This window comes from Zootoca vivipara, chromosome Z2 (genome assembly GCF_965207765.1).
Source record: "Zootoca vivipara chromosome Z2, rZooViv2.hap1.1, whole genome shotgun sequence".
NCBI classification, from domain to species: Eukaryota; Metazoa; Chordata; class Lepidosauria; order Squamata; family Lacertidae; genus Zootoca; species Zootoca vivipara.
Genome location: NC_142585.1, coordinates 41,520,538 through 41,534,447, shown reverse-complemented (window position 1 = coordinate 41,534,447; position 13,910 = coordinate 41,520,538). Strand labels below are relative to the sequence as shown.

The 13,910-nt window shown below is 41.0% G+C and overlaps 1 protein-coding gene across 8 annotated transcripts in view; it reads right to left on the bottom strand.

The window, feature by feature from the left end:
* CACNA1B (calcium voltage-gated channel subunit alpha1 B) overlaps positions 1-13,910 on the bottom strand; it is a 326,623-nt gene that overhangs the window by 196,294 nt on the left and 116,419 nt on the right. For all 8 annotated transcript variants that reach the window (XM_088664972.1, XM_088664973.1, XM_088664966.1 and 5 more), the window contains 2 exons: positions 8,477-8,629; positions 6,856-7,043 (listed from right to left, as the gene is read on the bottom strand). In XM_088664972.1, the coding sequence (XP_088521098.1) occupies positions 6,856-7,043; positions 8,477-8,629 (341 nt within the window). The remainder of the gene's footprint in view (positions 1-6,855; positions 7,044-8,476; positions 8,630-13,910) is intronic.

The following is a 13,910-nucleotide window of genomic DNA, read 5'->3' as shown; positions in this document are numbered from 1 at the left end:
TTAAAGACCAACTAAGTTTATATTTTGGTATGAGCTTTCGTGTGCATGCACACTTCTTCAGATACAGGGAAGGGAAGTTGCTGAATTGGAAATCATTACCAAGCTTAAAACCATGGAAGCACCTGGGATGAATAGAGATATCGGATTCTTATCTCATTATGCACGATCAAGCTTTCTTTAGCACCTCAGCCCAGGACTAATTGCAGCCATCAGCAGCCATTAACACCCATCTACAGGTTTACCACTCCCATCAGCCCATCTCCCATTCCCACCCACCCCCACCACCCTCTGTATATATATAGGGTCTGACACTTCTGTTTCTAGTGTATCTGAAGAAGTGTGCATGCACACGAAAGCTCATACCAAAATATAAACTTAGTTGGTCTTTAAGGTGCTACTGAAGGAATTTTTTTATTTTACATAAAACCACAGTTCACAAATTATCATGAATGCACAATAAAAGGGACATCTGGAAACCCTTCCAGAGTGAAAACTACAACCATTAGGAGGTGTTGATACATTAATACACCCCCTGCACTAACAAGGATGGATGATACAAAATTCTAGTTACAGGTAGGTAGCCGTGTTAGTCTGCCGTAGTCGAAACAAAATAAAAAAAATTCCTTCCAGTAGCACCTTAGAGACCAACTAAGTTTGTCATTGGTATGAGCTTTCGTGTGCATGCACACTTCTTCAGATACACTGAAACAGAAGTCACCAGACTGTCGCCAACAGGTTTACCACACCTATCACCCAATCACCCATTCCCATCAACCTTCTGAGTAATGCCCCTCTCACTATATATAAAGGGTCTGGTGACGTCTGTTTCAGTGTATCTGAAGACGTGTGCATGCACACGAAAGCTCATACCAATGACAAACTTAGTTGGTCTCTAAGGTGCTAACTGGAAGGAAAATTTTATTTTGATACAAAATTCATTCACCGTGGTGCTCCTGCAGACCTATTGAGTTGCCGTATTAATGAGACTCCCTCTCTGTCACTATTAAGCTTTAATTCACCATCAGGAATTATAGGCTGGCTAAAAACTGTTTCCTTTATCTTTCTCCCTCTCCTCCCACTGCCTTTTTTTTTAAAACTGCCTAACATGTTAATTAAGAATAAATTACTATCAAAGCAAACATCAGTTGTTGCTGCTGGAGGAGGGTGGCATAAAAAGCGGGGGGGGGGGGTCCGCAGCTCAGTGGTAAAGCCTCTGCTTTACATGCAGAAGGCTCTCAGCATCTCTAGGCACAGACCCATCTCTACTACTCCAGAGAGGCAATGTGAGTTAGTGCAGAAACCATGGAGCTGATTGGCCAGTCGCCTGGCCCAGTATTAGATGGCTTCCTGTGTTTCTGTTGTAAGATATCCAGCCTCTAGTAATAATAATAATAATAATTTTAATTATTTATTTATTTATTTATTTATACCCCGCCCTCCCCGGCCAAGACCAGGCTCAGGGCAGCTAACACCAAATTAAAAAAAAATACATTTTTTTTTAAAAAAAAATAAGAACACTCTACCCCTACTGGTCTTTGGTATGATCTAGCTGGGCTTTCTTATGTTCTTAATACATGCTTTTATTTTTATTTTTTTAAAAAATCTAAATTCTATGGTGGTTATGTTTTACCTCCACTGTCAGAGGTAGTTGCTGGGAATTACAAGTGAGGAGAGCGCTGTTGTATTCAGTTCCTGCCCATACATGTGGGTTTTCCATTGGGGCATCTGGTTGGCCACCGTGAGAACTAGACTAGATGAAGTGCTGGACAAGATGAGCTTTTTGGCCTGATCCAGCAGAGCTCTTCTGATGTTCATACCTGGCCTGGTATAGATAGGAGAAAGTTATCCATCATTTAACCTGGTCCCAAAGGATTTAGGGCTTCAGAAGTTAAAATCAGCACTTTGACATGGGCTTGGAAATTGATTGGCGGGTTAAAAAAATTGTGGGCACTCTCATGGTGGATAAGCTTTTGCAATAAGTAAAATTTGGACTGCAAATAAAACATCCTCTCACAAAATTAGTGACCATTAATAGAGTTCTTGGAAAATGCAAAATCTAGTTGCATTCAACCACATATTTACATGATAATATCTGCTTATTAGTGGAGATATGTGATTTGTTCTTGATTATTAATCACTGACAGAGACTAATTAATGGCATGAGGTGGGAAAGGGTGGTGATGGTTTTGTTTTATACTGAAACTTTAGAACAGTCAAGAACCTGTCCAAAAATATCAGTGTGTCCAATGAGTAGCAACTTCATTTAATTTTTTCATGCTTTCCATGTTTTCCAGTTCTAAACAATGTTACTTATTGAAAGTATAGAACCAGAGGTTTGGTGGGTGGAGGGGGAGAAGGGTTAGCAGATTTCCCAACAACAAACAAACCAAATAGAAAGCATCTCCTTGCTTACACCCTGTATTCTTGGCCAAGTCTCCATAGGAGTCGGAGGTTCTTACCTACTCAACAGCAACAATTCATTAATGATGATAAAAGCTGCTCAACAGTGGCAGAGGCTCCCTGGAAAGGTGGTGGACTCTCATTCACTGGAAGTTTTTAAACAGAGGTTGGATGGCCATCTGTCAGGGATTCTTTAGCTGCAAGGGATGGACTAGATGACCCTTGGGGTCCATTCCATCTCTACAGTTCTATGAATCTATCAATCTGCCTTAGTTCAGTAATGAACAGGTGCAAAAACAGCAATACTTTAAGGGCATTTACAAGGATGAAGCATGACCTGCCTGAAAATGAAGTGAAGAGGAGGATGTTTTGGCCAAAAAAAGAAGAAAGTATTACTCGCCCTGTGTGCAAAACAGAAATCAATCCAGCGAGTATCATCAGTCCACAAATGATACAAGATTAGCCACATTTATCTTCTCCATACGCACTGTTTCCTTTGCACTGAACAAAATGGGGTGGAATAGCACAATGACAACACAACTTGAATAATTAGTTACATAAACTATGAAAGTTGCACTATTGGACCTGAGATTTAATAAATATGTTTCTGGAAGAAGAAGAACTACAGCATAACAGAAGCAGCGCTGCATGTGATGAATGCAGGGTGAAAAGGAAAAGTGATGCCTTCTTACATTTCCAGCTGCTGCGACTATATAGGGCTCAGTCTCAGCATGGTGGTTGCTGTAACAACAGCAGAGAACTGTTCTCCTAACTCGCTGGCTAATGCCCAGCCTGATGCCTGGTCATGCCCTGCCCTGGCATCCAGCAGGAGCCATATTTTGTGCCAGATGTTACCTCACCTGAGCTCAGCACTTGCGTCACAACAGTGGCCTTTGGAGCAAATCATTTCAAAGAAACTTATTTTTAAAAAGCTAATCCACAATTAAGTGCTGCTACAACAAGAGCTTGCCAAGAAACAGAAGGTAGAGCTGAAGAAATCCACTCGCAATTTGACAGCATTTGCACATCTTGGGAACAGCCAGATCTGTCATATGCCCCAAAATTATTTCTTGGCATACAAAACAACTTCCAGCAACTTCATTTACAAAATAACTACTAAACTGGCCATTTCTTCTAAACCAGACATTTAGGGACAAAACAAATAGCAACAGAATGCTTATGGCCATTATCTTTGTGAGACTGTGATTTTTTTAAATAAGACCCCCTTCTATCTTTATAAAAGTGCTTGTTGACAATATGTTGGTGTCACTGACAAGTGTAACTGCAATAAAAAAGCAACAACAAATAAGGTGCCAAAGCATATTATGGGCTGGTTTCCAATAAGTTTAGAGAGGAAAGAAATAAGTTTAGAGAGGAAAGATTGTACCATGCATACCAAGTCTTGCTATTTTGCACCAGCCACTGCAAATGCCTTAACTCTGGGACAGGGTATCCACTTTGCATTTTTGCACACATGTTGTGGTTGGAGAACTGCACCCCAAAGCACAAACTTCAAAGAATAGTTGTGTTCTGGTGCACATATAGTTTCAGAAAATGAGAATCAGGTAGTTTTGCAATAAAGTAAGAACCAAGTCGAGGTTCTCCCCCATCCTCTAGAATGTCAGAAAGTTAAAGCTTCAGGGTTGTATTTAACAAAGTTATATCCACAATGTTGTTGTTGTTTAGTCGTTTAGTTGTGCCCTACTCTTTGTGACCCCATGGACCAGAGCACGCCAGGCACAATAAACCCAGTGAAATTAACGTACCTGTCATGGAGAAAGTGGATAGAGAAAAGTTTTTCTTTCTCCCTCGCTCATAACATTAGAACTTGTGGACATCTAATGAAGCTGAATGTTGGAATATTCTTCATATGCCACAAAGTTAAACTATGGAACTCACTATCACAGGAGGCAGTGGTGGTCACCAACTTGGATGGCTTTAAAAGAAGATTATACAAATTCATGGTGGATATAGTTATCAGTGCCTACTAGCCATCATGGCTATGCTCTGCTTCCACAGAGGCAGAAGGCTTCTGAAAAACAGCTGCAAAGAAAGAAAGAAACCACACACAGGAGGGGAGAAGGTTCTTGTGCTCGAATCCTGTTTTGTTGGTTTCCTACAGACATCTGATTGGCTATGAGAGCAGGATACTGGGCTAGATGGGCTCTTGGCCTGATCCAGCAGGGCTCTTCCTGTGCTCTTATTTGCCTTTTTGTGTGTTGATGCTGCTCCAAGAGAGTGGATGGGGGTGATCTTATATTGCAATTAGTGAACTGGACCCTTCAAGACCCTTTCCAGAATGCATCTCTCTAAAATCCTATTTCACTTCTGTGGCTGCAAGAACAGAAGTTCTTGCAGGAATGTTTATTCCTACACGCACACACACACACACACACACACACACACACACAATACTGCTCATCACATCACCATTTCAAGAATGGAGCTCTCCACCCCAAGGTTTTCTTCTGAAAGCCCTTTTGCCTCATCAATGCTTCAATCTCTCTGCCTGCAGCATAAATCACGTCTCAAATAAAGTCTTGCTAGAAAGCTTACTTCAGCTTCAATTTCTTCAGGCTAAGAGATAGTGACTGCCACAAGGTAACCCACCAACCTTCATGGCTGAGTGAAGATTTGAACCTTGGTCTCTAAATTCATAAAAAAGGTAAAGGGACCCTGACCATTAGGTCCAGTCATGACCGACTCTGGGATTGCGGTGCTCATCTCGTGTTATTGGCCGAGGAAGCTGGCGTACAGCTTCCAGGTCATGTGGCCAGCATGACAAAGCCGCTTCTGGCGAACCAGAGCAGCACACGGAAACACCATTTATCTTCCCGCCAGAGCGGTACCTATTTATCTGCTTGCACTTTGACGTGCTTTCGAACTGCTAGGTTGGCAGGAGCTGGGACCGAGCAACGGGAGCTCACCCCGTCGCAGGGATTCGAACCACCGACCTTCTGATCAGCAAGCCCTAGTCTCTGCGGTTTAACCCACAGCGCCACCTGCATCAAACTTTCATATAATTGTAGAGTTAGAAGGGACACCAATGGTCATCTACTCCAACCCTCTGCAATCACAGCTAAAGAGTCCTTGACAGATGGTCACCCAGCCTCTGTTTAAAACCTCCAAATAAGAAGAATCCACCACCTTCCAAAGAAGTCCATTCCACTGCCAAACAGCTCTTGTTGTCAGAAAGTTCTTCTCCGCCGTATCAAGCAGTTGGTCCCTTACCTCTCTCGCCCTGATCTGGCCACAGTGATCCATGCGACAGTCACCTCCAGGCTTGATTATTGTAACTCACTCTACGCGGGGCTGCCCTTGAAGCTGACCCAGAAACTCCAGCAGATACAGAATGCCGCGGCAAGGCTCCTTACGGGGTCCCGACCGTGGGATCACATTCATCCAATGCTTTACCAGCTGCACTGGCTCCCGGTGGAGTACAGGATCAGGTTTAAGGTGCTGGTTTTGACCTTTAAAGCCCTATGCGACTTGGGACCCTTGTACCTACGGGACCGCCTCTCCTGGTATGCCCTGCGGAGGACCTTAAGGTCCACAAACAACAGTATTCTGGATATCCTGAGCCATAAGGTGGCTAGATTGTCCTCAACTAGGGCCAGGGCCTTTTCAGTATTGGCTCCAACTTGGTGGAACGCTCTTTCACAGGAGACCAGGGCCCTGCGGGATTTGTCATCTTTCCGCAGGGCCTGCAAGACAGAGCTGTTCCGCCTGGCCTTTAGGTTGGATTCAGTCTGACCCCTGTGTTTTCCTCCCTCATGGTTTTGATTTATGGACTACTTAAAATGAGGCTGCATTTTAAATTTTAATATTGTATTTTAATCTGTATTTTAATTAATTTTTTTCTTTTCTTTTATGTCTTATTGTGATTTTATTGGTGTTAGCCGTCCTGAGCCTGGTTTTGACTGGGGAGGGCGGGGTATAAATAAATTATTATTAATAATAATGTTTAGTTGGCATCTGCTTTCTTGTCATTTGAATCCATTGGTTCAGATCCTATGCTCTCGAGCAGCAGAAAACAAAGTTGCTTCACTGGCCTAATCCAGTAAAACTCTCCTTATATCTCATCAGGATTGTCTTGATAATTATCTTAGGTATACTGGAAGGGAGGGAGGTTAAATAGTAAACAGTTTTGTGGATACTGTATTAGAATGTTTTATGATTAACCATTCTCAATGAAGAAATAAAGCACTGAATGCAACTAAGTTATATTCAGAGTCAAATCAATGGATTTAAGTTAATTGTGTCTACTAGGGTTGTATCCATCTAGGTCAGTCACACTCATCAATTTCAATGGGTCTACATCTGATACAATCCAAAGCCTGGGCTGGATACCAGGTCAGGGAAGACTGTTCTGCAGTGCCACAGAATGATGGAATCCCTGCAATAGCAACAACAATAGCAACAACAAGCTTCACCAACATAGCTGGTGATACTTACATTGTAGAGAATGTCAGTCCAACCCTCCATCGTGATGCACTGGAAGACAGTGAGCACAGCAAAGAGGATGTTGTCGAAGTTGGTGATTCCAAAGTTGGGGCCCTCCCAGTACTGCTTGCAAATTTCTCCTTCTTCACATTGCCTTGCAGGCCTCTCCTCTCCACAGGGGAAATCTCCCAGCCTCTCCCCTATGAAGAAGGAAGGGGAAAGAAGGGTGGTGGGTGAACAGAAGTAATCTAGAACAGAGGTGGAGAACACATCAGGTCAAAGAAGCAAAGTTTGGACAATGGGGTGGTGATGGGAGAACAAGATCTGCCCAATGTGGGGTGCCTTCTATGTCAACTTTTAAATGCCTCCTGAAAACTTTTACTATGAAGAGCTTAAAAAGATATTCAGGAGTTCAATTTTGAAGAAACCAGAGACATTTTTACTGGGTTTAGTTTCGAATGACACCCCTAAGGATAAAAGGAACATATTCCTCTACGCAACTGCAGCAGCCAGAATTGTATTGGCGAAAAATGGGAAAACTGATAAAATACCAGAATTAGCAGAATGGAGAACTAAAATGTTTGAATTTGTGGAGATGGCAAAATTAACAGCATCGATTAGAGGATGCTCTAATCAAGTATTGAAGAAAGAGTGGGAATGCGTTAAGGAATACATGAAAAAAGTTGGAGCTGGAGTCGGGAAATTATAATGTTATAATCTAAAAGTCGCAAGAAGGCAGAAAAAATAACATCAATAACATAATAATTAATATAGTGAGCAACACAATAACAAAAAGAATAATAGGTGAAGAAGATAGATAGCAAAGAAAGCAACAGCAACATATAATAAAGACCAATCCAATACCTTTGAAAAGAAGCATAAGAAAAAGAGATAGCTTATCCCCTAAGCCACAAAAAGCTGGAATGGTCAGAAAAATAATCAATGTCAACAGAAGATATCTAAATAATCTCTGATATGCAGATGATACAGTTGTAATGGCTAAAAGTCAACAAAAACTGCAAGAAATTCTGGAAGAATTTAAAAAAATGTAGGACTGAAGATGAATCGAGCTAAGACTAAAGTAATGTTTAGTGAGGACAATTATATAGATGGTAAAGAAACCTAGCAAGTTGAAGAACACATCTATATAGGACATAAAATCATACTGGGTAGAAAAAAAACCCCCAAACAACATAAATAAAGATGAGAATAAAACAATTGTGGGTGGCTGTTGGAAAACTCAGCCCTGTAATGAAAAACGAAAAACATTTCATTAGATTTGAAAGATAAAGTGTTCAATATGTGTATTGCCAGTATGTGTTATGGAGTGGAGAAATGGACCATGATGCAGAGAAACATGAACAGCTTAATAACAACACAACACAAAGATGGATGTGAAACACTGCAAAATAAACTAAGAAGAATATTCTGCTGCTGATAGGCAAGGCAAGGGGCACAGAGCTATCCATAGCACTGAAGCTCCCTTGTCTACAAAATGACTGGTTAACAGACTTGTTTTAATTCTGCTTCCTGCTGCAATCCGATCCCCAAAAGCCATTGCCTTCTTTATTTTAGAAATAGCCTTCTGAGTCCCATCCCTGCCACACCCCTAGTGGACATTGATTAATCTCACCTGTTTCATTGTTGAAGCAGGTTTTGTGAAACTTCCCCATGTAGAACTCCAGCCCAATGATAGCAAACATCACAATGGCAAAGAAGAGGAGGAGCCCGATCTGCAGGAGAGGTACCATTGCCTTCATGATGGACTTCAGAACAACCTGTAAACCTGGACAAGAAGCAGAAAGCTATGTTAGCTATTTGGGGAAATTTAGAAGGAGAGGATAGGTTGGAACTAGGGGAAAATGTGTTTTTAAATATGTAATTAATAGCTGTGTGGACTAGCCACAAGGTTCATACCGTGTTTCTCCAAAAATAAGACACTGTCTTATATTTATTTTTCCTATAAAAAAACACGGTGGCTTATTTTCAGGGGATGTCTTATTTTTTTATTAAGTATGGTTACAAGGTTAAACTGCCTATCACTCTGGCTTATTTTTGGGGTATGGCTTATTTTCAAGTTATGGCTTATTTTCGGGGTATGGCTTATTTTCGGAGAAACACGGTATCTGTCACTTCAGAAAGCAGTCTCATCTTCCAAACCACTCTGCAGTCTGTCCAATTCAAGCTATATTTCCACCATTCAATATTATGAGAATTTTATGGGGGGAATTTGATGAAATTTGCAGCCATGGTCACATGAACCCAACCAATCTTCAGAAGGGCAATTGCAGTGGTTGTCTCTCAAGGACAGCCTGTAAATTTTGGGATGGGGACAACAGGAATCTTAACCTCTCCAAGTGTTTTGGGGGCAATCAGTCTGAAAAATGCTGACTTGTGAGCTAAGTGGCCCCCGGGAAGCAAACCTGTCAAACTGCAGCCAAATATGTCCAATTAGAGGTTTTTTTTGTGTGCTGGAAGTATTGAAAACTGATTTGAGTGAGGGAAGACATAAATATTTTTTTCATAAAATGAAATGGAATTATTACCCACCAGCTTTAATCTAAGGGATTGGGATTGGGGATGACACTCTTAAAATGAATGGGCCACAGTTAATTATGGCCACCAATTTCAGTAAGTCTACTCTGAGTAGGGATAGCATGTGATGTAACCCATAACAATTAATGTAGATATTGGGGCATGAGGGGTTGATGTCAATGGAAAGCAATCAGAAAGGCTAACACGGAGCCAAATCAGACCACCACTCTTCAAAAGTTCCTGCTTTGGAGTGGCACAGCTTGGAAAAGAGCTACAGTATGAGCCAGCAAGTGAAACTACTTTCATCTGCTGCCGAAGTGCTGTGATTGGTGATCCCTGGTAAAATATTTCCCTCTTGATTAAAAGCTATATATGTCCATCAAAATAAACTACCCCTACCCCTGCACTCCCCACTTGAGCTGCACCAGAGCATTTCCACTACAGGAACTTAGTTTTGCTCTTAACTGCAGCAACAACAAAAAATGTCTACAGAAATTTTATTTGGTGAACAAGTCGACAGAGCGACATGGGGCTTCAGAGGGATTGCCACATCAACTCAAGAGGCCTTGTTAACATTCCATCTGAGTTGGGCAAGTAAAAAAAAAAGAATGAAACACCTGAGGCATCTTGTTTCAACAGATGCCTCAGATATCATATAGATCTGTTGCACTCCTCTAGCATTTAAAGATGTATCTGATTACAAATGAACGATTTTTTAAAATGCATTTTATCCTAAAATATCCAGTTTAAACACAACCTTGGTACACTTTTTTCAGCTGAAAACTGTATCACATAATTGAGAGAAGTGCAAATTTTAAGGGGTGTATGCACTATGTATGCACTATATAATTGTGTGTGTACTATAATCCATACCACAAGTCCAGAATCTGGTACATCTGATTCAGAATTCACAGAATCAAATTCCATAAGCAGCCCTGATTTGTAGCTAGGAAATAATACACAGACTCAGACTTAAGCATCGTTAAATTGCTGTGGTTTTAATTCAAAGAACATCGCATTACAATAGGACCCACTGAATCTCTGGCTCAGATTTTAATTCAGCTCATGAATAGGTGGGGAGACAAGGGTTTAGGAAGAGGTCACACCCTTGAGAGCAGGTGTTACCTAAACTGACAGGCAGTGGCTTTCTTTTTTTTTTTTGTAATTATTTTTATTAAAGATTTTCTTAGGTTACAAAGATAGTGCAATGACTCTTTTTTTTTCATGCATCATTTTTACACATCGATTATAACTTGTTGAGACATTATGAGGAAGGGGGGAAAGAGGTAGGTGGGAAGGGGGGTTGGGTGTGGTGAATTGCCGATATTTCTGTTTTTCTTGATATGTGATGGGGTTCGGCGTCAGCGTCGTTTGTGCAGGTTCTCTGTTGTTTGTTCGTGCTTCTTTGTTGGTGAGAGAGGTCAGGATTTGTCTTAGAATGTGGTTGTTCATTCATGGTTGGCTGTGATGATCCTTAATTTCTTGCGTGAGTGGGGGGGGGAGGGTGTTTTGATCAAGTTAGCCATATTGATTTGTATGCTGCCGGTAAGCTTTTGTCATTGTCCTGTTGGGTTGTATAAGTGATGAAGGGGAACCATACTGGGGTGAAGGTGTCTTCTTCTGTTTGTCCCCGTGTCAGTTTCAGCTTACTGGTCAGTTTTTCTAGCAGGGCTGTTTCCCATACAACTTGGTACCATTGGTCCAAGCCCACTCCCGATAAGTCCCTCCAGTGCCTGGCTATGATGCTTCTAGTTGCTGACAACAGATGGATTATAAGTTCTTTATGATTTGCGTGAGCGTTGTTATCTTGAAAAATATTTAGTAAAACCAATTCTGGGGTAATTTCTAGCACTTGCTTAGTTATGTTACAAATTTCTTGCATAGATGTCTTCCAGAATGATTGAATTTTAGGGCACTCCCACCACATGTGGAGGTACGTGCCTGTGGAAGTGCATCCTCTCCAACATTTTGATGAGATTCCTGATCGTATTAGTGATAATTTTCGTGGAGTCAGGTACCATCTGTGAGTTAGTTTCAATGAGAGTTCTTTTCTTTTCATTGATATAGATTTGAAAGGGGGTTTCGACCACATTTTAGTCCATTGGGTAGGGTTGATTTCATATCCTATGTCATCCTCCCATTGTCGTTTTATCTTGTCCAGGGGATCTATGGGATTCTGAATTAGTATCTTGTAAATTGCAGATACCATCCCTTTTCCGTGTCCTTTTGGCAATTGGAGGAGGCTTTCGAAAGCTGTCAGGGGTCTGGTTGCTGCTGGTTTTACAGTTGGGTTGTTCAGAAAGGCATGTAGTTGATGTTGTGCTAACCAGGACATTGGGATGTCTTCTAGTTTGTCCTGTATTTCTTGTGGTGACAAAGGTTTGTTGTCTTTATAAAAGTCTATTAAGCGATGTAAACCTTTAGTTTGCCAAGTCTTCATCTGGAGGTTTTGTGCTGCATGATGGAACAAGGGATGGTAAGCCAGGGGAATTAATGGGGATGGGGTTGGAGATAGTTTACTAGTTTCTGCTTTCCATGCTTTGAACATGGTTTGTGTGTATCTGTTGAGTGTTGTGGGAATCTTCCTTAATTTGTTTGGGAGAAATGGATATGCTGTGGTGCAGATATTTTCAATTGAGTCCCTCTCCAGATGTACCCATTGTTTTGTCTCGTCTTGTAGTATATATGGGATTATATGGCGTATTTGGTTGGCGTTGTAGTATGTTTCTATGTTGGGGATTCCCCATCCTCCTACTGAGGTGGGGAGGTGAAGGTATTTGGTGCCAATCCTTGGTTTTTTATGTGAGAAAATAAAAGAATGTAATTTTCCCTGCCATTTGCGAAGTTGGGTTGGGGGGATCCAGATTGGGAGGGTTTGGAATAAGTATGTCAGTTTTGGGAGGGTGACCATTTTGACGATGGCTATTCTGTCTGAAAGAGTGAAACTCATACTGTCCCATTTCTTTAGGTCTTTGTTTATTTGTCGCCACATGGGCTTGTAATTATGGAGGTATAATTTATTGAGGTTCTTGGTTATTTGTACCCCTAGATATCTGAATTTGGTATGACAAAGTTTTATTTTGGTGATATTAGTAAGTTCTTTTTGGATATGGGGAGGGATGTTGAAGCACATGGCTTCTGATTTTCCAAAGTTTACCTGTAGGCCCGACACCATTGCAAATGTGTTGAGTTCTCTGATTAGGGAGGTTGCTGTATTTAATGGGTCTGATGTTGTGACCATCAGGTCATCTGCAAAGAGCCCTAATTTATAATTTTTGCCTTTTATTTCCACTCCCTTGATGTCTGTGACTGCTCGGATTCGGATTGCTAGGGGCTCCAAAGCTAGGATGAATAGGAATGGAGACAGCGGGCATCCTTGTTTTGTGCCTCTTTGAATTGTTATGGTGTTCGAGTCCATATTATTAATTCTGCATTTTGCTGAGGCTTGGGAATATATTTGTTTGAGGATTTGTAGGAAGTTGGGGCCAAATTTCATGTTAGTTAGTACTGCTAATAAATATTTCCACTCCAAGCAATCAAAAGCTTTGAGGATATCTAGGGACATAATTGTCAGTGGAAGTTTAGTTGCCTTACTGTGGTTGATTAAGTTTAGTAGTTTCCTGATAGGGTCTGTAATATTGCGACCAGGGACAAAGCCAGTCTGGTCTGGGACTATTAAATTGCCTAGAAAGATTTTTAAACGATTGGCCAATATTGATGTGAAAATCTTGTAATCCTGATTTATTAATGAAATTGGGCGGTAAGATTCTACTTTGAGGTTGTCCTTTAATGGTTTTGGGATGGAGACTATTTTGGATTGATTCCATGTTTTGGGAATAAGCCCCCCTTTCATGATATCATTGAATAGGCGTATCATGTAGGGCATCAGGGGTTCTTTGAATTTTTTATAGAATTCTGCTGTGAAGCCGTCTGGGCCCGGGGCTTTATGTGGTTTCAAGTTTTTAAGGACCGTATCTATTTCCTCAGGGGTGATAGGGCTGTCCATAAATTCCTGTTCCTCGTTGGTTAAGGTGGGCATGGTCAGTTCTGCCAGGAATTTTCTAATTCCCTCCCCAGTTGGGTTGTGAGAAGTGTACAGATTGGAGTAGAATTCTGCAAATTCAGAGGTTATTTCTTTCGGGGAAAATGTCACGTTGCCGTCTTTTTTGGTGATGCAGTGTATTCTTGTTTTAAGTGCTTTTTTCCTGCATCTATTTGCTAATAGTCTGGAGTTTTTCCCTCCGTACTCATAGAAGCGCTGTTTAGAATATAAAATATTGATCATTGTTTTGTTGATTTCTAAGGAGTCTAATTCTCTTCTCTTTTGTTCTAGAAGTTTAAGTAGTTTTTTGGAACCTGTTTGTTTGTAACGTGATGAGAGGGCAATGATGTCTTGTTCTATTTTGTTAATTTTTGAAGAGGTTTGTTTTTTAAGGAGTGCTTTCTCTTTTATGCAAACTCCTCTGGTCACCGCTTTCATAGCGTCCCATAAGAGGGGGGTATTTATATTGTCTACATCATTCTCCTTAAAA